This window comes from Microchirus variegatus, assembly GCF_963457635.1.
Source record: "Microchirus variegatus genome assembly, chromosome: 14".
Taxonomy (NCBI): domain Eukaryota; kingdom Metazoa; phylum Chordata; class Actinopteri; order Pleuronectiformes; family Soleidae; genus Microchirus; species Microchirus variegatus.
Window position 1 is genome coordinate 26,773,416 of NC_139815.1, and position 25,397 is coordinate 26,798,812.

At 42.0% G+C, this 25,397-nt stretch overlaps 1 protein-coding gene across 1 annotated transcript in view; it reads right to left on the reverse strand.

The window, feature by feature from the left end:
* Nucleotides 1-25,397, reverse strand: part of dmxl2 (Dmx-like 2) — a 38,886-nt gene that overhangs the window by 6,075 nt on the left and 7,414 nt on the right. Inside the window, exons 6-48 of the mRNA XM_083900818.1 lie at nucleotides 24,821-24,887; nucleotides 24,555-24,727; nucleotides 24,038-24,218; nucleotides 23,725-23,908; nucleotides 22,856-23,074; nucleotides 22,497-22,768; nucleotides 22,101-22,370; nucleotides 21,704-21,933; nucleotides 21,086-21,291; nucleotides 20,879-21,000; nucleotides 20,444-20,533; nucleotides 19,931-20,039; nucleotides 19,724-19,843; nucleotides 19,358-19,585; nucleotides 18,834-19,120; nucleotides 18,563-18,735; nucleotides 17,816-18,467; nucleotides 17,401-17,730; nucleotides 16,576-16,695; nucleotides 16,345-16,480; nucleotides 15,024-15,134; nucleotides 14,748-14,917; nucleotides 13,905-14,002; nucleotides 13,631-13,796; nucleotides 12,894-13,158; nucleotides 12,357-12,559; nucleotides 11,796-12,191; nucleotides 11,142-11,324; nucleotides 10,759-11,055; nucleotides 10,463-10,654; nucleotides 10,290-10,366; nucleotides 9,884-10,014; nucleotides 9,233-9,478; nucleotides 8,736-8,924; nucleotides 5,554-5,744; nucleotides 5,319-5,452; nucleotides 5,141-5,226; nucleotides 4,510-4,711; nucleotides 4,211-4,328; nucleotides 2,823-2,888; nucleotides 1,347-1,433; nucleotides 845-966; nucleotides 603-741 (exon numbers count right to left, since the gene is read on the reverse strand). Coding sequence (XP_083756944.1) covers nucleotides 603-741; nucleotides 845-966; nucleotides 1,347-1,433; nucleotides 2,823-2,888; nucleotides 4,211-4,328; nucleotides 4,510-4,711; nucleotides 5,141-5,226; nucleotides 5,319-5,452; nucleotides 5,554-5,744; nucleotides 8,736-8,924; nucleotides 9,233-9,478; nucleotides 9,884-10,014; nucleotides 10,290-10,366; nucleotides 10,463-10,654; nucleotides 10,759-11,055; nucleotides 11,142-11,324; nucleotides 11,796-12,191; nucleotides 12,357-12,559; nucleotides 12,894-13,158; nucleotides 13,631-13,796; nucleotides 13,905-14,002; nucleotides 14,748-14,917; nucleotides 15,024-15,134; nucleotides 16,345-16,480; nucleotides 16,576-16,695; nucleotides 17,401-17,730; nucleotides 17,816-18,467; nucleotides 18,563-18,735; nucleotides 18,834-19,120; nucleotides 19,358-19,585; nucleotides 19,724-19,843; nucleotides 19,931-20,039; nucleotides 20,444-20,533; nucleotides 20,879-21,000; nucleotides 21,086-21,291; nucleotides 21,704-21,933; nucleotides 22,101-22,370; nucleotides 22,497-22,768; nucleotides 22,856-23,074; nucleotides 23,725-23,908; nucleotides 24,038-24,218; nucleotides 24,555-24,727; nucleotides 24,821-24,887 — 8,038 coding nt within the window. The remainder of the gene's footprint in view (nucleotides 1-602; nucleotides 742-844; nucleotides 967-1,346; nucleotides 1,434-2,822; nucleotides 2,889-4,210; nucleotides 4,329-4,509; nucleotides 4,712-5,140; nucleotides 5,227-5,318; nucleotides 5,453-5,553; nucleotides 5,745-8,735; nucleotides 8,925-9,232; nucleotides 9,479-9,883; nucleotides 10,015-10,289; nucleotides 10,367-10,462; nucleotides 10,655-10,758; nucleotides 11,056-11,141; nucleotides 11,325-11,795; nucleotides 12,192-12,356; nucleotides 12,560-12,893; nucleotides 13,159-13,630; nucleotides 13,797-13,904; nucleotides 14,003-14,747; nucleotides 14,918-15,023; nucleotides 15,135-16,344; nucleotides 16,481-16,575; nucleotides 16,696-17,400; nucleotides 17,731-17,815; nucleotides 18,468-18,562; nucleotides 18,736-18,833; nucleotides 19,121-19,357; nucleotides 19,586-19,723; nucleotides 19,844-19,930; nucleotides 20,040-20,443; nucleotides 20,534-20,878; nucleotides 21,001-21,085; nucleotides 21,292-21,703; nucleotides 21,934-22,100; nucleotides 22,371-22,496; nucleotides 22,769-22,855; nucleotides 23,075-23,724; nucleotides 23,909-24,037; nucleotides 24,219-24,554; nucleotides 24,728-24,820; nucleotides 24,888-25,397) is intronic.

A 25,397-nucleotide genomic window follows, 5' to 3' on the forward strand; every position in this document is an offset into this window, starting at 1 on the left:
TGAATTATATCAAAAAATATTATGAATTAATATGTTTGTGTATCTGAAGTGCGATGTTCTCATTCCTGCACCACAACTGACAGCTGAACTGTCACATATGTAATCTTAAACACTCAGAATGTTAGGTGTCCCTCAGTCAAAAATACCACATAAGACCTAGCTTGAACATGTGGGATGCAGCATGGGATCATGGGAATTGTTGTCTCGTTTGGTTCCCCTGTAGGTTTGGGTTTTACACGGAGAGATTCAGCGGCAGAACTTGCAGCAAATGGCAATAAGTTGTCGTGATTAATTACTGACAAAAACACAACAAAATATTTAAAAAACAAATACACACTGGCTAACTACTATTACAGAATAATTCCTTCTTCATTTTGAAGTTTCCTAGGGGGTTTGCCCCAGAAGTTAAAGCAGAGGTGGTTAAGTCGAAGATTGTTGTGTTTTGAATACTCAAAACATTATATAACACGAGCCCCGTCTCAAATGCTACACATTCTATATTTAATCAAATAATTGCAGTGTCTTTTGATTTGGATAGTGCACATGCTAATATTGCTCATATTAATTGTGCAGCCCTGGTTTTTAGTGAGTAAAATACGTACCACACTGGCTCCCATACTGGTCTGCCCGCTGCCGAGCCACGGCATGGATGCAGAGACGGGCATCTGTGGCGGAGCAAAGGGGACAGAGCTCGTCTGTGCGATGTTGGTGTGAGAAGAGCGATGGTCTGCGTCATCAGAGCTGTGAAACAAAGGTCTGTCACTCAGAGCTCTTAAGAAACAACAGTTGACCATTTTAAATGGTGAAATCTGGGGAACTGCATGAACTCTGCTCTGAATCTGACCTGCGGGACTCTTTATCAAATTCCTCTCCGATCCAGGTGTAAGGCTGGACAGCCACCAGAGTAGACACGTCCACCTCCTGGACATCATGAGTGGAGGCCAGCACTATCTCGTTAGAGTTGGCCTGAGGAAGAAAAGAAGCAGGGATGAGGAAAAATGAGGTGTGGACAGGGTAATATCTTTACGATGTTTCGAGGCTCAAAACCAGGGGAGACCGTGCCCTCACCATCACTTCTTAAAACATATTTATATAGACTGGCCTTTATGTGATGCTGTCTATTTATCCTTTTATCTCATTTCTCTTTCTTTGTTAGCACTGTAAATCAATGTATTTGTTTTATTTGTACTGTTAATATGTGTGTCTGTATTGTCATGTAATGAAAAAGGAATCTGTAAACTGTTTTTAAATGTTCTATACATTATATTATATTATCTTCAAGTATCAAAATAAGACTGTAATGTGCTTGTAAAGTCATGCTTCGTTTTAAAAACTAAACAACTGACCTTATTGATGGCAAAAGCCATGATGATATCAGACTCCTTGTGAATGATTTTAGCTTTACCTCCTGGATACCCAAGATCTGCCTCCACCTGGAGAAAAGAAGAAAAACAGTACAACAAGGTTTATACAAATAGAAAATCCTCTGCTTTCATAAATGAATGCTCAGAAGTCTATTATTTATGAAGACATTAGATTCCATTATTAAAAAAAACAGAATCAAATGATCACTTGATTTGGGTCACATTGTTGCTCTACAAAAAAAATCCCCACCTTGTGTTAAATTTGAGTCAAATCAACTACATTCCCAAAGAGAGAGGGACAATCATAGGAGAATGCAACATGTGGTGATATACATTACAATCAAACACCGACAGCTCTGACTGTTGATTTGAGTTTCCTCACTGACGACATCCTTCATGATTAGCAAGCTTCCCACAGTCCTGACAGTGAGCATGCAAGTTAGTAAGGTCTACTGTAAAGAATGTGCCAACTCTCTTAATGGGAGTCTTTTTTTTTTTTTTTGCATTTGGTCCAGCAGACTCAGTCCAGCTAAAAGGGAGAAAGGAGTGAGAAAATACTGGGAGCTTTTTGTTATTATTAAGCATTGAATGTGAGGTTATGTGAGTGGATACAAAAGGTGGCCCATTGAAAGAAAAAGTATCAGACGTTAGATCTTAGCAGAAGAGCCTTGAATAGATTTTATGCCCCAAAAAAAAAATGCCAGTGGAATCACTTTCAGTCCAAGCTGGAGAGGAGACAATAAGAGCTTCACTTAGTTCTCTGATACCTCTGATCAGAGCTGGGCATATATTAGACCAATATCATGAGATAAGATAATGTCTTATTGCAGCTATGAAGTCCTGTGAGAAGCACAAGAAGAACACTTTTCATGAGCTCAGAGAAAAAGCCTGTATCCATCTATAGATCAGGATATATCTCATCTATTATTAGTATATTAAGATATTAACTGTAGTGAGTGGTTCACGCTGATTGCACAGCTTGTGAGTTGCTGCTGTACTGCATCTCACCTGTCTGACAAAAATGTCTCAGGACTTTTGTTCTCTCAGGTGAAAGAGAAGCTCCACAGGTGCTAAAATAGTGTATAAGATATAATAATTGTGTTTTCCATGTACTCAGATTCAGTGCAAGTATCGAATCTGTCCTCATGGGTGCCAAAGTTTAATTGATTTGATCATTTTTATTTTATTTGGATTTTATTTATTTATTTATTTTTAATCTTCTATTACGTAATGTTTTTCATATGTGTTTTACCTGCTTGTTTTTAGTGTTTTGATTTTGGGTTACCAGACCTTAGTCATATTGCTAAGCCCCACCCACTTTTAAGAGAAAAATAAATAAATAAATAAACGTGACGCTCTTGCTCCTTCAAGCTTGGATTTCCAGTGACTCCTCTGGACAGGCAGACAGCTGGACAGACAGAGCCAGGGCCTGTGGGCTGGTACAGTAAATGATACTACCTTATGGGGACGGCTAGCTCCTGCTATGCCATTTGGGCTTTTATGGTCCACATGGATCTCTACAGACTTCACAACACAACACAATACACACAGAGGCAATATAGACACACAACACGGCAAACACGGCACAACAGAAAACACATGCACAAACACAGGAAAAAAAAAAAAAAACATGAAATGAAAAGAAAATGAAACATATTGACAGGATCTTTGATGTTCACACTTGGTGATTAAGACTCATTAGCATGGAGCAGCAGTTGTGTAAGGGCACGTGAGCTGTGGAGCTCACTGCTTCAGCTAACTACCAAGAGATAATAGTAATAATAATAATATGATGCGAGATAAAATGCAGTGTGTTTTGTCTAATGTTGGACAGGCTGCTACAGCAGCAACAGTCTGTCATCAAAGTGACACAGTCATGAATTGCTCCAGACATCAGAGAAGTGTTCTGTTCTTGATTACAGATGTCTGCAGGGTCACAGCAGCGATAACGGCAACAGTATATAATAGTAACAGAGATAAGTGCTGAGTGAGCTCTTTTCTGTTCATCACAGTGAGATACATGGGTCAGACACGGGCTCTTCATATATACTTGATTTAAAGATCAGTGATAGCATACAAATAACTTGTTGTAAACACATGTATATTTAAAATTATTCTTTCTGTTGATTAGTTGATTTACATACACCTTATTTAAATGCATTCTAATTCAATATACCTCATAATTATGGAATGGCGTTTTAAGGTTTTAAGGCTTTGCGATCTATATGTTTGCTACTGATATGTCTGCAAAGACTGAAAAATAATGTCAGGAAGGTTTATTTGTTCAATACTATTAGCAATATATGTTCTACTCAAGCTTATGTTCTATTCATGACACAATAATAACATCAATAAGAATAAGAATTAATATAATATGACAATAATCATCAACATAAATCTATATTATTAATTTTATAACTATTATTAAGCTAGCTTTTCTTGGCTGCAAATATCTTATTAAAATCATCAAGATGGGCGGTTAGGCTACCTTGCATGTTACATATATATTATTTATTAATCCATTAATCACTGAGTGTTCATATGTGGATTGTGGCACTGTAGTGCAATGGCTCTAAAACAGTTTAAAAGATTAACTTTGCTTCACAAGTAAAGAAATTGTATTGTAATAAAAACTGTATACTTTTAATTTGGGCTAAGACAGTGACTTCATTAGAGGATGTGACCATGAATAAAATAAATAAAAATAGGAACCAATGAGCCTGTTAAATAAAATAATGTCAGTTTCAGTCAGCGGAGCAAAATGACTGTTAAGATGAGAAGTAGGGAGTAAAAAAAAGTGGGGAAATACAAAAGCACAAGTTTCCTTGAGTCTGTGAGACACTGACCTCACACTGCTTCCTTTTCTTAGTAAAGATGTAACGAATCAATGTCTCTTGTAGAACTTCCTGTTTGACCAGGAAGTGCCAAAGACGCCGGGCTGGGAAGGACTGGTGGTTCTTTGTCCTGAGAGAAAAAATACAGACGGAAATATGTTAGTCTGTCTGATTGTGTCTATCTACTTTTCTGTAGTCAATGGTATGAATATATATTCCTAATATAAACTCAAATATAGAAGTTTTAATGACCCTGACCCAGCGTGTTGTGAAGTATGTCTATGTATTTGAATATTTTTTTTAATACTCACTTAAAGGGTGTGTTGTCTGGCTCCAGCATGGCCTTGTGCCGCAGAATGGCAGGGCCACCTCCTGCGCTGAGGTCAGTGGGGTAAGTGTTAATGTAGTTGGGAGGAGGGCCGTCAAATTTGTTCATTCGCTCCAGGAGAAGCTGCTCCCAGTTCTCCAAAGTCTTTAGCACAGCGTTGCAGAGAGGGGACGACACTGGCAGGTCTGTAACATAAGACAGAGAACATTTCTTCAACCAAATGTCCAGAGCATAATGTGCAACAAGTGTTACGATGCAATGTGTATCAGCGTCTGTGAGCAGTCAAGAACTGACTTTAAAATCAAAGATTTTCACATATAACTGGAGGGGATATAAAACTCTGATCTCATTAAAAAATAAATGCTTTTTAAAATATCTTGCTTTCTTGCTTTCTTTGCTCCACATAACAAAGAAATCATTAAAAACTGAATCATTTTGGTTTGTGGACAAAACAAGACATTCGAGAACATCATCATTTCCAGGTTTAACAAACACTGATCAACATTTTTTCTCACATTTTAAAGACCAAACGATTAATCGATTAACTGTGAAAATAATGGACAGATTAATCGATTATGAAAATAATGGTTAGTTGCAGCTCTAGTTCAGTGTACCTGTGAAGTCGAGGCCGGTGAGAGGCAGGAAGTTCTTGACATTGTGATGAGCCAGTTTCACCATGACCAGGCGGATCAGAGCCCAGCTATGGTATCACACAGACAGACACTGAGATTAAAAACTGAATTACAAGTTACCATACAGGGTGACATGAAAACAAAAAAGGCTGGTTTCTACCTGTAGGAGTTGGGATCAGAGTGCTCCGTTATCTGCGTGTCAGAAAGGAAGGCGTCGTCGTCGTCTTCGTCATCTTCATTGTCGCTTTCATCCGAGTCGTACAGCACGTTGCTGTCTGACAGCGGCAGGAAGGGCTGAAATGAAAGCAAATAATGGTGTGAAAGATGTGGCATGAAGACTGTGATTCACAGATCGCATCAGCAGATTTCATATAGATAAAAATTCTGATTCATACTTTGGCCACAAAGTAGTCCCACATGCTCAGCTCAGGAGGAATAAACTTCTCCCTGTAGGTGGGTCTCTCTGTGGGCACAGGAGGAGGGTTGGCCGGCGTCTCTTTAACGGGGCGTCCAGGGACCAGCATCCTCATGTTGAACCTGCGCCTGTATCTGTCCACGTCCTCTGCTGGAGGCTGAGGGGAAGCCACTGGACCCGGAAGAAGAACGAAGAGTGAGTATTCATGAAAAGGTCGATTTAGCAGCAGCAGACAACTGCTGAGAATAAGGCGAGACTCGGTGTCACTTCAGGAGGGTCGAGAAAAAGATCAGAGAGAAGGGACCTGCGTCCATTCCACACCGCACACAGAGCACAATAAACTATAATCCATGATAGAGCTGCAAAACAAAGCCTCACTCCAGTCTTATAACTGTCTAGGGATGCCTCATCTCCACTTATTTTGTGTTCGATACGATACAGATATCAAAACCTTACATTTCTACCAATACCAGTCCAATATTATCATTTGACTTAGTCGTTTTTAAGACTTTAAACCAGACTAAACTTTTTTTTTTTTTTTTTTCAAAGATTGCAGACATGTGCAGCCCTTATTCACGTCCTTGCCGTCCATGACAAGCATTTCTCTTTACAGTCGAGGTAGAGCAATCGATTAACGAGGCTGATGTTTGAAACTTTTTACTCATCGACACTGGTCAATTATTTCTAATAGAAAAGGTTACTTGACAAAGTTTTGTTTTTTGACAGTCTAGTGAGATTTTTTTTTTATAAATATCTATTGTAGAAATATAATTGTGTGTGTCATTTGTTATTTTATTTTATCACATCCAAGTGTCAGATTTTACTTTTCCCCCCTTGATACCGTTATATTCAATATCAGACTGATATCGATCCCAAGTATCGTACCTGCTCATCCCTGAAAAACTGTCTGGGATATAACTTTAAGTTCTATGACAGTTGACGAGTCATAGCACAGGAAAGAAAATACAGTTGGAAAAGAGGAGATGCAAATGCACAAATACAAACATTTAGGATGGAGACACAGTGCAAGACACACTTGGTTGTGCACAAACCTGCACCATTATCCTGGGTGACTATTTCTGGCATCACACCAGACAAAACAAGACAAGACGCAAACCAGAGTGGACAGTGCAGTTAGACACACACACACACACATACTACACAGACCATTACACTGAATCAGTTAATAAAAAAATACACACAGAAAAGGCATCAAACAACAGAGCCTTTGTTGAGCGGTCGTGTGCTAAGCGGTTGTTTGTATCCACAGCCTTTGAAGGAGGGCAAACGTGATGAGATCAGTGAATGTAACATGTTTATTGTGCTTAAAATGGCTGTTAATCTGAACACGACAAGGAGGCGTCAATAAATTAACGCCTACGGAAAAGGCTCATTTATGCTGCTTTTTACGCACAAAGTGATAAGCGATATCAAACAACGATGCCGTCACTGTCCGTGAGAGCTGTACGATAAAAGATGGTGAGTGAAAGCTGAAGAAAACAAGAAATTGTGGTTTAGAACTTATTTATGGTGAAGTTCTTGTTACTATATAAAAAAAAAATAAAATACATTTGGTTATTCGTGTATATTACTGGATGGGTGAAAGCCTCATTGGTCCTTGCGCGATTTCACACTGCTTATTGAGTCTGCGATTACCGAGAGCTACAATTGTACATCTGCAGTTGGTGACGTAAGATATGTATTATCACTGTCTGTATGGACCTGTAAATCATAAGAAAAAAACCCAAAAAAAAACGATACACAAAACATTCAAAGCAACCGTAGCTATAAACTTTAGGAACACGTGCGCATAACTGGAGGAAAGAGACGCAGAACACAGAAAAAAAAGGCATAATCTGTTCCTGTATTCGAATGTAGCGTTGAGCATAAATGAGCCTCAAGGTTGTCTGTTCGAGACATGCATGTAAGTTTGCAGCAGGGCTAAAACGGTAGTCTTAACATGTAAGAATGTAAATGAGTCCTATCAACAGGCTGGTATTTAAAATCCTCCTCTCATCCAGCTCTTCAAAAGACTCTTGGCTCTGTTGAGAGCCGTCTCTAAGTCTACACTGATAAAGAGTCTAAATGCCAGCTCGTATCTTCCTCCCACACAAATACTATAAGCATGGATTGCTTTGGACTTAATAATATGTAAATTGTATGTCAAACTCAGAGAACAGCAAAATCTTCTCAGGAAGTGGCTTATTTTCTACAACTTCAAACAGGATAATCAATGCACACAGGAGCTTCTATCAGTCTATAATGTGGCCATTACATCTCACTACTGTTACACAGTAAATCCAGTTTAAATATTTAATGCTAGAGAACAGAACTAGTTACATTCTAGAGTAAGGCTGTCGCGATTATGGCAATACTGCAGTTATTGTGTCTTGTCACGTTCATCATAGCCAATATCTGGACCACTTTTGGCTTACTTCAGCTCAGTTTAGACTGTTTATTCACAGACGGAAGAGAAAATAACTTATTTTTTAAATAATAATGTCTTTTGTCAGGTTCAGTCACATTAGCTGGACCTTTTATTTTGTGTACCTTGTATAAATGGGTGTATAGATGATCGTTTATACTGCAGATGTCAAGGCTATGACCAAGCAACAGCACATCAGAGACATTGCAGCATTATAAATCAATTATTTAAGTATTCAAGTATTTGGTTTGTAAGAGAACAGACAGTACCACGACAGCCCCACTCTACAATGGTATTTCATAAGTGTATTAACTTCTCAAGTTGTACCTGGTTTAGTGTCAGATTCACATTTAGCTTGAGAGGGTTGCTCAGCCTTCGCTTCTGAACAATCCTGAATAGGCCCAGCAGTTGCTTCAGTGGTACAGCAGAAATGACACAATGGGATGAGCATAGGTGTGAAATTACAACATAGACATGCAATGCAATATACACACACACACACACACGCTCCACACTCAAACACACGCGACTGTTGCACCATCATAACACACAGATGAACACGGATGACTGTCTTCATAGCATTAGTGGGCTTAATTGTTTTGTAATGGACATTCAGTAGCAGCTGCACAAAAGAGAGAAGGCTAAGTCAAGCATCTGCAACAATGCAAACCTGTAACAATTACCATGCACTGCAATCCTGCAAACCAGCACTGCAATCCACCAGCCCAGTTACTCACAGCTGGCCTTAGGTGCTGGTGCCACAGTGCCCGACCCCTCTCCCCTTGAAATGGGAGGAGGAGGAGGTCGTTTGGGGCGCTGGGTTTCAGTGGGGATGGGAGTGGGGTTTGGGGTGAGGCTGCACTGCTCAGGTCTTCTTGTCTCGTCGTGAGACTCCTCTGGCCTGGCTGCCTCAAAGTCAGCTGGCACTGGGACACAGGGCAGAGGGCAAACTAACACAAAAGACTACACAGCAGCAGCAGCATCTGAGCATCAAAAGGACAGGCCTAGGTGAATATCTGTGTTTATATGTAGATAGAGACCTAGAGGGATGACCTTCAGAGGCGTCTGAGCAGAAATAGGTCAGGATGTAGAAAGCCAACAAATGAAGAAGAAGACAACAGGTAGAGCAGAATAAGGGGTGAAGGAGAGGTGATGTCTAGATCATGGAAAAGACATAAGAAGACAAGGACATGATGGAAATAAAGATAATACAACGAGAAAAGTAGCATTGTACCTGGTGGGGCCTCAAGCCTCTTTGGCTTAATAATGACTTTGGCCCCTCCTCCAAAGACGGCGGCCCACATGCGGTTGTTGAGAGGATGTGCGGCCAGACGGAAGAGTTCATTGCTGCTGTGTGTGCCCAGGCCGTGAATGAGCAGTGCGAGATAAACAGCCACGACTGCTTCACATAGCAGGACGTTGAGCCTTGGTTGGTCTTCCTCTCTGGCAGACGTCAACAGTGAAATCAGGGACGACACACCTGCAGACAGAACACAGACACACACACACACATGGTTTGTGCAATAGATAGACCAGTCTTTTTCAAAATAAAACAATATCTCTGCACAATATGGAGCACATTTATACGTTTGCATGATGGCATGATCTGTCTCCCGTCTTTCTGTTTCCTTCCCTGAGGCCATGAAGCTCTGATTATAGAACACCATCTGCCACTCTTCATAAACACAGACTGCCAATTCTGCTCTGCTAGTCCTCACCCTCTGCCGTTCATACTTTCCAAACATATATTTGATGCTCAGACATTCTGTATTTCATGTGCATTCTGGAAAAGTTCTATTAAATGTAAGCAGCAACTGATGGTACAGATATTTACTCAAATTAACCCCAGAAATGGAAGTAGCTGTCAAAGTAAGAGTCTTGTTACCTGGCCATTGTGCAGGAGCTGAATTGGGAGTTATATGTTCTTCAATGCTTTCTGTGCGGAGTCGTTTCCTCTCACTGAGTAACAGACCTTGGTACACCATCCCTGTAAACTGGTTGGCCTCTGTCTGGCTACTGCAAAGCCAATAACAGAAAGGTAGACAAGGAGTCACAAAAAAAAACATACTGTATATATTCAACATATTGGCAAGCAATTTATTTCTCTGAGTCGGTGCATGGTTCTTTGCATCGAGCAAATTTCCCCAAGCGACTAACTTTTAACTTTGCACAGCAGAGAGGACACAGAGTGTCCTTTGGAAACTGAATAGTGAAAATGTACACCAAAATAAAGTATTGTCAGGCATTTTGTGAGTATCTTGCAGGCAATACTGAAGTCGTGGCATGATTACCTGTAGCTGTGGCTGTCACACAGTGCCTGATAGATGCAGGCGGACAGAGAAGCTGCTAGTGTGTGTAGTGCGTTCACCTAAGAGTGCAAAACAGACATATTTTTATCATTAAAAATTCAGTGACTTCAGATGTCTGAGAAAATAAAAATCATACAATAAATTTAAATTCTGACCCGATCATCGATGACGTCGGGATGCGGCGGTGCCTCCATGAGAATAGTGGAGTGGAGGATGTCGTGAATGTGGTTGCCGAGGTGGAGAACGGGATTTGCTATGACCGTCTTGGTGGTGGCGATGCAAGCTGACAGCAGAGGCAGCGTCGTGGGCAGAGGCAGAGGAGACTGCAGCTGTTTCACTGTGGTCTCCTACAAAGTGAGACAGGGAGATGATTGAGTGGATTGACTTCGTTGAGCAGAGATCGTTTAGCACATAACACATGTATGATATAAACAATAGTGTGCATTGGTACCTGCTGGCTCTCCTGCAGAAGGAAGAGAAGCTCCATGCGAACCGAGGTGACTCCTCCGCCCTTGGCTCCATGAAGACTACAGTAGGACAGAAACACCCTGAGCAGGGCCTGGTTCTTCCTCAGCCATGCCTTTCGCCTCTCGGAATGCTGCTGCTTCGCTTGGAGACGACGTCTCTCCATTTGGTGACGTTCGTACGCGCCGGCCTCCATCTGCTCCAGGACCTCATCTGATATGTCCACTGATGCTGTACGCTCTCCCCACCGCTCCACCTCTGAGTCCTCCTCCTTTCCTTCAACCTTTGTGTCAATGACATTTGTGGTTATAGGAATAAAAGCATGAATTTAGAATGACTGTGTAAATGCATAAGCAACATGAATTATACCTTGTAGTTGCAGATCTTATGCATGGCAGCTATTTCCTTCTCCAGCCAGTTGTAGAGCTGAAAGCGGAGCTTCCCTCCATCCACCTCAAATCCTGTGGCCAGCGTACGCAGCTCTGTCATCAGGATTTTCAGACAGGCACGGAACTTTAGCTGCTCTGCTATCACGTCCACCTCTGACTCGCCCTGAAACGCATTAAAGGAGAGAATTAAAGAGAATTAAAGGGAGATTTTGATGTACACACACGTATTTTAACATCCTAGTCCAATGTCTTTTATCAAAGATTTTAAATCTAAATAAGTTTTATTGGAACAATTTTTGGTTGCAAAATACCTCTTTATCCCAGGTAACTGATGACAGGAACTAACTTTTTCAGGACAGATTTTCAGTTTTCAGCGGTTTGGTTTGGTTTTTGGTCTTCGGGATTTACCATTATTTATATATGCCGTCTACCTCGGTCTACTTTCGTCAAGCAACACTATCAGACCTCTTTGAGGGAGTGTTTGTGAGTATACAGCAGCAATGCCTGAGGCTGTAAACACTACTATATAGAATCGCATAGAGAGAGTAGTGTACAAGTGACAAAATAGATACCATCAATCTATTTTGATTCAAATATTTGCAGTTGTTAGAGTGGATTCCAGAATAATTCCTACCTGCGAGTCTGCTTTCTGTAGTTTTGACCTAGCACTCTCTGACCCTCCATTTGCTTTGGTCTCATACTCTGGTTTCTTCATGTTCAGACCATCATCTTCATCATCTTCATCATCATATTCCTTATCATTTCCCCAGTCAAGATTCAGGTCATCATCCTCCACCTTGACCAAAGGCTGGCTCCAGTCCAACCCACCCACACTATCACTTCCACCCCAGGCATGGGCAGGGGCTGCTGGTGAGCCCCATTCAACACCACCCTGGGTGCCATTTTCAAGGGGTTGGGTTGAGTTTACATTGGCCTTGGAAGAAGCTTTGCTGAGAGGCGAGGAGCCAGATTTCTTGGAGACTTTAGGAATCTTGGACAGCACTTCCAGAGCCAGAACTGGACAGCCCACCTACAGAAGATTCAGATATGATATTGAATATGCAATCACAGAAACGTGGAGTGTTTGTGTGCCACAGCATCCAGGGCAGAGTGAACTGGAGTAGATCAAAAGGAGGCATTATATTAAGTAGAAGTAGTAGTAGTAAGTTAATGCATAAATTAATAATGAGCCCACCTTGAAGTGTGCATTGGCAGTTGTGAAGAACAGTTTGCGCTCAATAAGGTTGATCTCGTCTGCGCTGTTCCTCTCAGCAGTGAGGCCCACACTTGTAGTTGTGCCCTCTGGATTCGCGAAGTGGCGACGGACAATCAAAGGGTGTGTCCTCAGGTAGTTATAGAAACTAAAAACCACAGGGTTGCAAGATTTCACCATATCATCTAAAACACGGGGGATGAAGAGAGGGGGGGAGAGAAAAAGAAAAAAGGACAAAATAGAAATAATAAGCAATATGTTTAAATGGATTCCACATGTCATCATTGAGTGACACTTTATGCACTGTTTCACTGGAACAGGACATACGGTTCTGTTTGCATTATGACCCAAACATGAATTTGACCCAAAAAACAGTATAGCACTGATTTGTTTCCCCCCTCTATGTTACTCATTATCCATTTGGATCACAGCTTGAACTAAACTGTACAGGACAAATACGCTTACTGCTACACTCTGCTGATCACACAATAGTGACTAAACTGTCTGCAACCAACTGACCAGGATGCTCATCATCCTCTTTCGGGATTCGCTCTAGCAGTGTGTCCAACGCTCGGGTGTAATCCTTCATAATCCAGTAGGATATGCTGCGCAGGAATGGGTCAGGGTGAAGTCTGGAGCAGTGGTAACCACTTCCATCCCGGTTACAGCCCAGCATCTTCTCATAGAGGAGGCCTTGGCATGTGGATGAATTCTCAAAGTCAGCCTCATATAACCTTGCTACTATCATAGCTAACTGAAGATCCTCCATCTTCTCCATCAGCACCTACAAAACACGGAGAAGAGACTGGGTTAACACTGCAGTTTATACGAGGAATGTGTACACTTAAGTAAATCCATTTGATATATTTAAAGGGAGAAGTAATTGCCACTGGTACCAATACATACAGCTGAAACACCACACGCTCATACTATTTCCTTTTTTATCTCCATATTTTGACTGTGTGGTAGAGAAACCACAGGCCAAGGAAAACTACGCAGGATTTGTATGGTTCTTATCAGTGTAATTTAGACTTCTCTCCCCCTGTGATTTAAAGGCTGCAGAAGACTCTCTTAGTAACAGATATCTGCACCGTTATTGATGTGGTGATTTACTCTCACTCACACACCTCCCCAATCTATAGTGCACTTCAGCTTGTTTACACTGTGAGAGAAATTAATATTGAGGGTTCGACGCAAAACACACGAAAGAGCCTCTGTGTGTCTTGTGTGTTGTTGAATGAAGTATGTGTTCCCACCTCGATGGCGTCTTTGAGCGATCCAGCCAGAAGAAAAAAGGCAGCAGACTGTTCAAAGCGCTGCTTTCCTAGCAGCGAGAAGGCATTTTTCAGAGCTGCCTTCCGCCAGCGGTCTTCAGTGAAGTTGTTCTTGAAGAACTGAGTCATCTTATCATCATGCTGAGACCTGGGAGAAGAAAAATCACACAGCTCAGAAATCCCATAATGTGTCTTCTTTGAATAAAAACTACGGCTCAATTCAAAAATAATGATGCGTTCAGGGAGAGAGTCTGACCTGAAGAGTCCCCACAGCACAGCTTTCTTCTTCATAGCCAAGTAGAACAGAGCAGCATCTAAAGGGTCATTGTGTCTCTGGAAGGCAGCTTTACCTAACTGATTAAACACAGACATCATCAATGAATCAGTGAACTCAATTGTAGTTATTATTATTAATATGGCCGATAATTGACACCATTATTTTCCCGTTTCTGATGTGTGGTTGATTTTCTTTTTTCTTCTTCAGCTGATAAATGTAATCAGTGCTCAGGAACACAAGACAGAGGGCACAAGTGACAGGAGCAGAAGGAGCTTGGGTGAGCAATGACTGACTCAGCAGAGTGCAACAGTGCACAATGCTAAGTTGGAGATTTATAAGTTACTATAAGTATGTAAAAACAAAGTTTATTAAAAAAAAAGAGGAGATTATAGATTTTAAAGCCATTGGCTATTTGGCATTATCTTTTGTTATCGTCACATATATTTTTTGTCCTGGCCGGAGGAGTTGCGTCATTAGACTGGCAACCCATTGGGCTTGTAGTATTACAACCGAAACCCAGACATTCATTATAAATGTATAGTACACTGTAAGCTTAGCTTGATTGTACCGAGAAGAACGATTGTCACCAGATACAGCGAATGTCACACTGACTTTGACTCTGGCAAAACAGTGTAGGTTGAAATACAGTGGCTGTATAAGTGACAGGAACATTTAATACAGACACTCAACTTTTGAACTGATGAATCTTGCTGTAGCGACATTCTTGCTTAGTACATGATGAAAGCATCATCTACTTAATGATGCGGTATGTAGACACATTTTTAGACTTTGCAAAATCTACATTCAGCTTTGTCCTAGTACCTTCTCCACCAGTTTCCGCAGAGTGTTGATGTTGCGGACCCACCAACCCACTCCAACAGCTCTGAGTTCAGACCATTGTGGGTCGCCTCGCTGCATGGCTGGGATCATGTGCAGCAGTTCTTCCTCTGCCTCCGAGTGGAAGGCCCACGCAAAGTGGCACGTTGATAGGCCTGGGAGAGCAACAGAGGATGAGGGTAAAAAGAGATCTCTATAGTTCAGTAATGGACATTTCATCATAACAAATTTGGACTATGTTGAAAAACGAAGTTGTTTTACCCTGGTGGAGCAACTGCATGCGGTAGAGAGGGGGCAGAGAGGTGAGCAAGCAAGTGTGAAGACGCATAGCCAGGAGGTACCTCAGCCCACACTCATCCAGAGCTTCACCACCTATTCAAACACACAATCAGGAAGACATCGGCTTTGTTACTTTTATTCCACAGACAACACTGTTGAAAGGCAGTCAGACAGCATATACCTTTACAATTCCAGTATCACTTGAGTTCATTCAATCTCGTCAGAGAGAGTGCGTCTCTTGTCCCTGAACCTTCTCACCCTGCGTGTGCTTACTAAGGTCTGGAACAAGCTGCTAACATCTTCCTCTCAAAAGACTAAATAAATAGGATGGAAAATTGAAGAGGAAAGACAAAAGATAATGGAGAAAGTGCTGCATCTGTTTACAGACAGTTCTAGAGGAACAGCATACGCTCTGTTGTTTGTATTAATGAAGATTTGATGGCTGGAGATAACTGTGAGGAACACACAATCAAAAAAATTATGCTTAGTTTTAATGTCTACAACCTTAAGTCAACTTTAATACAACATTACCAAGGGCAACATCGGGGGGGTCAACAGTGCTAGCTCATTCTACAGGTACAGTTTTATTACACTACCAGTTTTATGGGCGACTGTGGCTCAGTGGGAGAGCGAGTTGTCTTTCAACTTGAAGGTTGAGTGATAGTGTGTGAAAGTGTGAGTGAATGGGTGAATGGAAACTGTAGTGTAAAGCAGCTTTGAGTGGTCATCAAGACTGGAAAAGCGCTATATAAATACAACACCATTTACCATTTACACGTCTGTCTTTGAATAAAAACAATAATAAAAATAATACTTTGTTCACCCACATCCACAAATAAAGACAAATCAATGTCCCACTCAAGCATTTAGCTAAAGAACATTCCTATACATAAAAGAACTTGAATAAATCAAGGTAACAACTAAATGTAAAAGCTTAATCTGCAACAGCAACTGTCAAATTGATTTAAGCATATGGTACTACAGATAAATCTATGATCAATTTAAAAAAAAAAATGTTTTTACAATGAAAAAGTTATCAGCATTAATCATAGAAAGCAATATAAATAAAACTGTGTGGGTAGTTGGAAAGTTGCAGAATATAATGTGGAAATAAAAGCATCAACGTATTTGGTGTGATATGAAATGTTATTTTAATGTGGTGATCATTTATTGGCAAAAAAACCCAAACAAACACTCTTTGACCTCATTATTCCTGGTATGATATTGTTATTTATCTACCAAATGTCATACAATACTTACTGACCCACAAATGTATGATTGTAACTTGACCAGCATTGCTAACCTGTGTATTGCTGATCGGTGGAGCTCGTGACCTCAGCACTGGTGGTTGCAACAGTATCAGCCAAGGCCACCAGGAACATTTGCTCCAGTCTGGTCAGCCCTGGTAAGCTAGAGTGCATGAGGTGACTGGACAATACCTGGCCACACAAGGGAAATAGGTAAATAAAGATGAGTGATACGAAACAGAGTAGAGATGCACTTCTTATCAGCAAATATGAGAATAAATCAAAACCTGCGCATGTTCTGGTCCAAAGTAGGTAGGTCCATATTGAGAGAGGTTAATAACTCGAGACCTCTTCTCTGGTTTGTCCGTGGCAAAGTTGACAAAGTCGTCTGTGGTAACTGCTGGTACCTGTTAGGAGAACAGGAAAATAATTAAAAGCATCAGTGGACTACATCTGTAGGATCAAACTCAAAGCCCTCTTAGGCCCTGATCAGGGAAATCCAGAGAGATCTGATGACAAATGGACAGAGCTAAGTCCAAGTGTCCACGCTCTCTGTGACCACAGGTGACTTCACATCTGCTAATGCACACTGAACTCGTTTCTGTTTACAAGAGCGAAAATGATTAATGCGTTTCATGTGTTTGACTGTACAGATGTAGCAGTTTTTAACGTGTCTGTGCAAGTGAGAGGAAGAGATGTAGAGAAAAAGAGGGGGAAGGAACGGTGCGAATAAACACTTTAATCACGTCGCTGTAAAATAAAATATTATTTTAGCCATTAGAAAAAATACATTTGTGTTAATATTGGAGCAGTGGCTGTAAATAGCTCAACATACGGCCCTGAGAAGTATAAAAATACAACAGGATCCGATCCATTAAGACCTATACATTGTTGTGTATGTGATCAGATCATTGTTTTGTAAATGTTGCATTTCCTGCTTCTTATTTAACTTTTGATGTGTGCTGCTGCCTTTCTTGGCCAGGTCACCCTTGTGAAAGAGATCTTGATCTCAATGGGTCTTTTATCTGGTTAAATAAAGGTTAAATAAAAAAAATAAAAAAAAAAATAAAAAAAAGAGGGATGTTGATACCAATACTGAATAGGTTCTCTACCTGGAAAAGATCAGCATACTGGTCCTCTGTGGATTTCTGGGCCCTCTCACCATCAGCCGCCTTGGATCCCTTCACAGCTTCTTCCGCTCCCTTGAATGAAGTGTCTACATCTGCCAACATGAGCGCGTAGAGCGGCAAGGGAGGGATGGAATTAATCTCAGTGTAGTCCCTTCCTCCATCACGGCCAGCCACAATGGTGTCTTTTGCTGTGCTGCCGGTCACACTAATTGTACGGGACAGATGTCTCCTGGATCCACCTTCACCTGCCTCCACGTCCCTTACTACAGCGACTTCCCCGGCGATACACTTCACCAGGTGAGCAAGGATGGCCTATGTATAGAAAATCCACGTATTATACAGTGTACACAACTACAAGTTCAAAGTTGTGTTGTTTAGTGACTTTCAAGTGACTCACCTTTGCACGGCGAACCTTGCCTAGGTCCATGAGTTCTAAAAGCTGGGTGGGATGATACTGTGGTAGGGTGGGAGAGAGGGAATGTGCTGCCTCAAACAGTCCCCCTTCCTGAAGTCCTGCTGGGGCACGAAGGGCCTCATCCACTGCAGCAATCCCTTCAAACACACTCTTTGACCTGGCTCTCCCTTCGAAGACTGAGGGCAAACCTGTGGTTTGACCTCCAGCAATGTCTGCAGACGACAGGTTGCCCTCATCTCCCTCCCCGGGCTTCTTGTCCTGATGCCACTGGGCATAAACGTGCATTTCACAATCCATACCCACCACCAGGATACCATCCCTTACCCAGGATAGAGAGACTGGCAGAGATGGTGTACCATCCACTGAAGACAAGAGGTCCACAGACCGGAGCAGGATCCATCGGGAGCGGATGCCCTGTTTGATACTGCCCCCTAGAGGAAGGGTGATGACAGCCACCCCTTCTTTGCTGCTCGTCTGCTCATTGACCATGCCAGAGATACGGCCATACATGAGAATGTTGGATCCAACCCCCACAGTCAGGATGTGAGATCCGTCCTCCTTTGACAGCCAGTCCAGATGCACATAGTGCTTTATGTTGGGGGAGCTATGGTCTCTGGTCATGTACAGGTCAGTCCTGGCATTGAAAAGATATATTATGATGAAACACCAAATGTGGTAAACATACAGTGGCAGAGAGAATATGACACAGTTAGGCAGAGCCCTCCTGACCTGCTGTAGACAAAAAGGTTGGAGTCCACACTGACTCTTGGATCTAGAGTGGATGTAGGTCTGGCATAATCGTCCAGATGGAGTGTTTGCTCTAAAACCCACTCGGAGCCACCGGTAGACTCACACTCGTAAATGGACACATGCATAGAGAAGTCCTTTACAGAGCCCTGCAGCTGAGGACACAGCAAGAGTCAAACATCAAACTTAAAGACACCGCAGACACTTGTAAGCAGTCGACCACTGCACGGCACTGCAGGCTCTAATGCCATACCTGTCCTTGTTGTTGCTGTTTAAAGGCCACTGCCAGTCTGCCAGTGTAGGAGCAGGACACAGCTACGGGCCGCCCGGACACACACACAGCACTGTTGTTGTCCTCCTCCTCATTCATCAGAGCCCAAGGCTCCCAGCGATACGCCCGGTTGTCGTGTTCATCCTCGCTATATCCGTCATCTCCCTCCACAGCACAGCGCCAGAAACGCACGCGAGAATCAGAGCAGGTGGTAACAATCAGGTACGGAGCCAGGCACACGGGATAGATAGAAGAGGAACTAAGATGACCTATCAGAACAAAGAAGGCAGGAAAAGGACAAAGTCAATATGGTTTTTGCAAAACATGTCCTGCAATGTCTTGCATTAACCTAATTTATTGGATTTTGTGCTCTAATCGTGTGACAAATACAGTATATTATTTCAGTATCTATCTGGCTTAAAAGCAGTAGCTTTCAGATTACTTTGCTAAATCATCTGATATTTTTTGATTAGGCAAAGGTGTGAAAACTGTGTGCTCATCCCAACCTGCAGACGGGGTAGCTCTGGTAACCTCCACCCCGTGGGGCAGGTCCAGTCGCTTGCTGTAAACCAGCTTGGAGCTGAGGATGAGTTTGCTGGCTGATTGCAAGTTGGCTGAAGAGGCTGAGCGTGGTAGAGGTCTGACAGGAGAGGTTTCGGGAGATGAGTCAGGATTCGTGGCTTGATTGGGAACCATTAGCTGACTCTGGAAGCTATAATCCGGGCTTGGTTCATCTGGACAGAAACATAGGGTTATTGTAGCTAGCCTAAAGCTAAAAGCATCTAGCATTTTAAAATTCATGTCTAATAATACTGACAATACTTCTCAGTATGGCCAATTAAAAACCATTATTATAATTACCCTACACTTACCAACACAGGCCTGCACAGACTGGAGATGTAGATGCCACATCTGCAGGACAGAGTTTCTGTTGAGATCCTTTTCTATCACCACCAAGAAGAACTTCTCCGAGAAGGGGGCGGGCTGATAATCTGTACGAAGTAAAATTAAATTCTTATATTTTTCTTATAACAGGATTAATAATGTACTTGGAGACAAATGTACACAGAGCACTATACCTTCACCACAAGGAAAAGCCGGTGTGTATGCGTCTGGTTCCTTGTGAGGCTTGTAACCTAGTATAAAGTCCTCTTGGAAGACATGCAGCAGCTGGGTATTGGAGCCACACTGAATGCACATATGCACATAAAATCAAACAAATCAAAATGTTGCTGTATCTTCTGAGTAAGGACGACTCAATACAACTTTTCATGTCTGATAAAATACCAATATCTCAACCTCGAGTTACCTACCAATAGCAATTTCAGTCCGATACAGTCATTTTACACATTTTATGAAGCCATTAAGACATTTGTGCACATTAAAAACCAGCCATTTCAAGCAATAACAAAGGCTCCAGCTGTGTAACAAATATTTTTCTCCCACAAAGAAGAAATAAATAGTCCACAATATGATGATTTACACGCGATATTGACCAGTGTACCAATAGCAAGTATCAAATCGGCTCATCATTACTTCTGATGAAAAGATTTCTGGATTTCAAGCGAAGAAATCATTTCGGAGCTCCTTACCTGGTTTGTGATGACATCCAACTCTATGATACATCCAGGTCTGGCGGTGGACTGCTGGCTAACGATGTTGAACACTTCACCCACCAGTTTCTAAACAGAAACGTGTGTGAAAATGGTTAAGATTGTGTACACCAGCCACAAAGGTATTGGATGCTGGTGTACACAGTGTTCCGTGTATTGATAGCATGAATAAAAGGCAGCATTAAAACAACACAATTGTTGAAAAGCAAGCCTATACTAAAAAAAAAGATTTTAGCGTGATATGTGGCTATATTAGATTTGTGACCATAAGCCTGCTCTCACAGCATTTATGACTGAGATTCACCCTGAGACATAAACACATTGATACACAATATCCACTGAGCAGAGACATTAGAGTTGAGAGATTATCACACCCCAGTGAGCAGTAACATTATATTTTGTGGGTCCACTCACAGAAGTTTCAGGATCTGACAGCTCATCCAGGAGTTTTCTTGCATCCACCACTGCTTGATAAAGACGCAGGTTTTTGCCGTCTGACGCGACGAAGCAGGCACTGGCACTGTTGCAGTAAGTTCCTGAGGGGCATTATATATACTGATTACTTTTTGGACAATAATATAAATGTTTGGTAGTTATCAAATAAAAGTAAAAAAAAATTACCAAGTACAGAGCTGGGTATTAGTGTCGGCAGCCATGCGGCATTGCTGAAAGCAGAGGTGTGGAGAGAGTTGATGCGGGCCAGTTCAGAGACCCCTCCAGTGCAGGACAGAGGTCCGATATGATCCACCCTCCACAAGATCAGCTCACTGTAGATGGCGTTGGGGTCGTGGAAGGTCCTTGTAGCTGCGTTACGAAGCTGCTTCCTGCTACTGCACAAGCAAAATACAGGATCAGAATTCATCTGTGGCCTTTCATCCATACAATCATGACATATTCTTCCTTTCTTGTCATTCTCTCACTGTATTTAACACATACAGACACCAACTAATAATCACTTTGTTGCCATTTGTGAACCATGTGTGTGTTTTAAGGGTGTAAATAATTGACAGACTCTTCTTTGACTAGGTATTTGGCTCTGACGCAGGTGATGTACCAAACACAAGAGGAAGTAGTTAACTTCCTGATTGACAAGTTTGTTTATCAAATTTTTTGTACCTAAGAACTGAATTCTTTGGCAGGGTTTGGTTTGTATCAGGGTGCAACGCCAAGTCCTAGTTACAATGAAAAAAGGCTTATCATCCTCATGATGTTTTTTTTGTCTCTGTCTTTCTCTTATACCTGCGAAGTCCCTTTGGTAGAGGAAAGGTAGGAGGCTGTTCCCCCTCCAGACTGCCAGGAGCTGAAGGAGGAGTGAGCAGTGCATTATGATGAGAGGACGTCAGCAGAAGAGGCAGCACCGTGTGGCAGGCTTGGTCATTTAGATGGAAGCGGTGACCACAGTACCGGGACTTGTGTGATACGGTCAACACATTTGAGAAGGCGGAGCGCTCTGCAAATGTCACCGCCCACTGCACACAGACAGCATCAAGGAAAGTTTAGTGAGAGCTAAGAGCAGGTGAATATACACGAAAATGTTGGCTTTAATGTGAAATTATTATGATGATGATGTGAATTTTTAAAGAGAGTTAAGGGAACACATTACAAACTCTATACTTTGTATTATACCATCTTTTACCTGGTTGAGGGATCCATCAACGTGCTTGGAAACCATCATAACAGCAGGACTGATACCAGGGCGTGGGTTGAGAGCAGCAGCCAGTGCGGGTGAACCCAGGCTAGCCGACGCTGAAGCAGAATGGGAGACATGTTGGACCATCCTCCCTTGCTCCCCAGACGCAGCGCTCTCACCCTCAGTCAAAGTGCAGGCGTACATGAGAATGTTTTTACTGAGCGAGTTTGCATCGCCTGTGGGAAATGCCACTGGGATCCGGGAGGAGAAGCACACCTGGTGGGAGAGTTAGTAGGAAATAAAAACCGTCAGGAACCAAAGTTATTTGAACACATATTAAAATAAATGCAAAAAACATCTAATAATCGAAAACAACCTAAAACCATGAGAGGACTGACTGACCTGGACCTGTCTGAAGATTCCCTGGTGGAATTCATCCAAGTATTTCACATGCCAAACCAGGAAAGAGCCGTCTGTTGGGTGAATCGTGAACAACATGTCAGGGCTCTTGTTCCACTCTAAGGTCAGATTCTCCAGCTTCCTCTCCAACAACATGGATGGCAAAGGCATGCTGGAGCTAGATCCCGGAGAGGAGGCCTTGGTGCTTCCCTGCTCCCCCGGCTCCCCCTCTTCACCATGTTCTGAGGACGCTTTGTCCGATATGTCATCCAGGTCTATGGAGCCAGAAAGCAATGTTTTCATATGATATGCTTAAACTATAGTGATAACGAAATATGTGTTAGACTGAGTGTGGGTAATACCAAAGTCAAACTTCATAGGGGATCCCTCAGAGTCCAGGGGGTCCTCAGCAGTCTGGTCCAGCTGTTGTTCGGAGAACTTTCGGAGTTGCAGCATAAAAAGGTCCATAGAAGTTGTGAAGCTAAGGTCCTTATTGTTGAGCCAGTGGACCACGAAGCCTCCGCCACCAGAGCCATCATCTGGATTGAAGACTGCAGAGTCAGCCAGTACTGTAGGGATGTCTGAAAGAGGTAGAACGATGTGAGAAAACTGGTAAATAAAATAATACTTGACTTCAATTTGTGGCCAAATGATTATCATCATCTAGTTCAGCAAAATCACTCCTACAGATCATTAAGAGGCGAGGGTCTCTGCATTTTACAGCTGAGCAGTTTAATGAATTAAGTTTTTCATACAGGTTCTCTATAATTAATCAATACCTCTGTTTTTAACAGGGGTACTTGTTGTTGTCATTGCAAAGAATACGTTTTTCATATAGTTTTTTTTGGAACATTCATATTTTCAAACCTGTATTTCATTAATGTGAGCTTCCACAGTAGCACTGAAAGTCAGTTGTCAAGGCTGCGACAAGTATGCATCTAACCGCGCAGAATTGGTAATGTGGCATTCAAAAATATTCAAACAAGCAACTAAGCACAGCCAAACCTTCTAATGTAGACCCTGGAGCAGTGAAATGGTAAAACCGAAGCTCCTGAACCAAGCAAGTTCTCCTCTCTTCAGCGCTGGCAGGTATTTACTTTTATTTTTATTAAGTAAAGTGATTACCTAGTGAAATTTACCTCCAAATTATTCACAGTTTGTGCCATTTATTGTCACTTTGTGTGTACAAAAGCCTCAAGTCTTATCAATTTATCAAAAATCGATAGCTTACCTGTGTTGGGGTTAATACTGGCAGAGATATGGAAGTGACACAGCGCATTGGCATGGTGGGCGATGTGGCGGTGAGTGTGTGTGTCCTGTGAGCCGAGCTGAGAGGGCAGCAGCAGCTCATTGTGCGCCACCAGAGCAGAGGATCGTCGCCGGCCCCGCCGCAAATGCTTCAGGTGGTGAATTGACTAATAAAGCAAAGCACAAACATTAAACACAGAGAAGAAGGATTTGGTTATTTCACGTCACTGGAAGTACATATTTAATGTTTTCTTTCATGACTCATTTCTGGTGAGAAGCATCTGTAATAAACGCACCTCCAATGCATGCTGGATCTTGTCCTTGTTACCAGCCAAGCCTGGTAGGCTGGAGCTAAAAGAGTGCGAGTTCTCCGAGATCTGTGCACCGAGCAGGCTGTCCTCTGGCAGCAGGGTCTCCGACCACAACCTACAAACGCCATCCTCGCAGGATGTCAGCATCACATTGCACACGGAACCCCTAGAAAAACAGCAAGGACAACGGTAACACTTTGCATTACAGCACACTAACAGTATATCATCTTATTTCATGAAATAATAGCTTGGTAAATGTGGAAAATGTGTATGGTACTTAAGGGAGGATTCATTTCAACTGGTACCATTACCAAGATTTTGTTGTTGTACTGTAATGTCAACTTTTACCAACATTACAATACAACAAAGTTCATTATATACATAGGTAGACTACAAATAAAAGTATAAGTTGGTGTTGGGGCATAAAGGTCATGCTTTAGTAGAAGAGGTCAAGATATTTATGTTTCCTGGCCACAGTGACAGTGTGAATATGTTTTCTTACTTGGGCATGTACTTGCTGGTCTTCCTCCATGACATACCAGTGACAGAACGAGGATGAGCCAGGTAAACAAAGGAGAAGTGAACAGAAGGAGGCTTTTTGTCGGACGGGTCCTGAACCACCACGGCAGATCGCCAGCCCGTGGTAGGATACCACACCTTAAGTAAACAGTCATCCTGTGTATTCAAATACACATGTGTAAAAATACATTGCAAAGATTTCCTCACACAAAAAAACAAGTTTATATATTTGTGACAAGAATGTTATACCTTCCCAACTGTTGCAAAATACTCCCCATCAGGAGACCACTTTGCAATGTGAATAGATGCAGCAGTTCTAAGAGAAACACAGGCAAAGACAATGATGTCAGCTATATTTACTTCTCTAAAGTGGACTTGTGGAACAAAACATTGCGTTTCCTGTCTGCTGTGTGTGCGCTGTGTGCATGATCTACAGCTGGTCATTTTTTTGAGACTGCACTTCTCTGTTCTCGTAGCTTTCCTGGACACGTGTCATCAGATAACAATTACAAACAGGGTATCATATGTCTCTCTGTGTGTTAACAAAGCAGAGTCATAGAGTCAATAGAACGGCTGACAACAATATGCAGCCTTTCATGTGGGTTTGTGTGCACGTGTTTGGATAATCAGTAACTGTCCATGGGTTTTCTTTAGAAAGAACAAATAATTTCACAAGCTTCAAGTAGAAAGAGTGAAGTTAATAAGTGTCTGCACAGAGAAAGAAAAAACACCGTAATTCTGTTAGAAAAAGAAAAAACAATGTCTTCCTGTTCTGCTTTCAAATAATACACCCTTCTTCTTCATGCATGTGGCTTCTATTATTTTT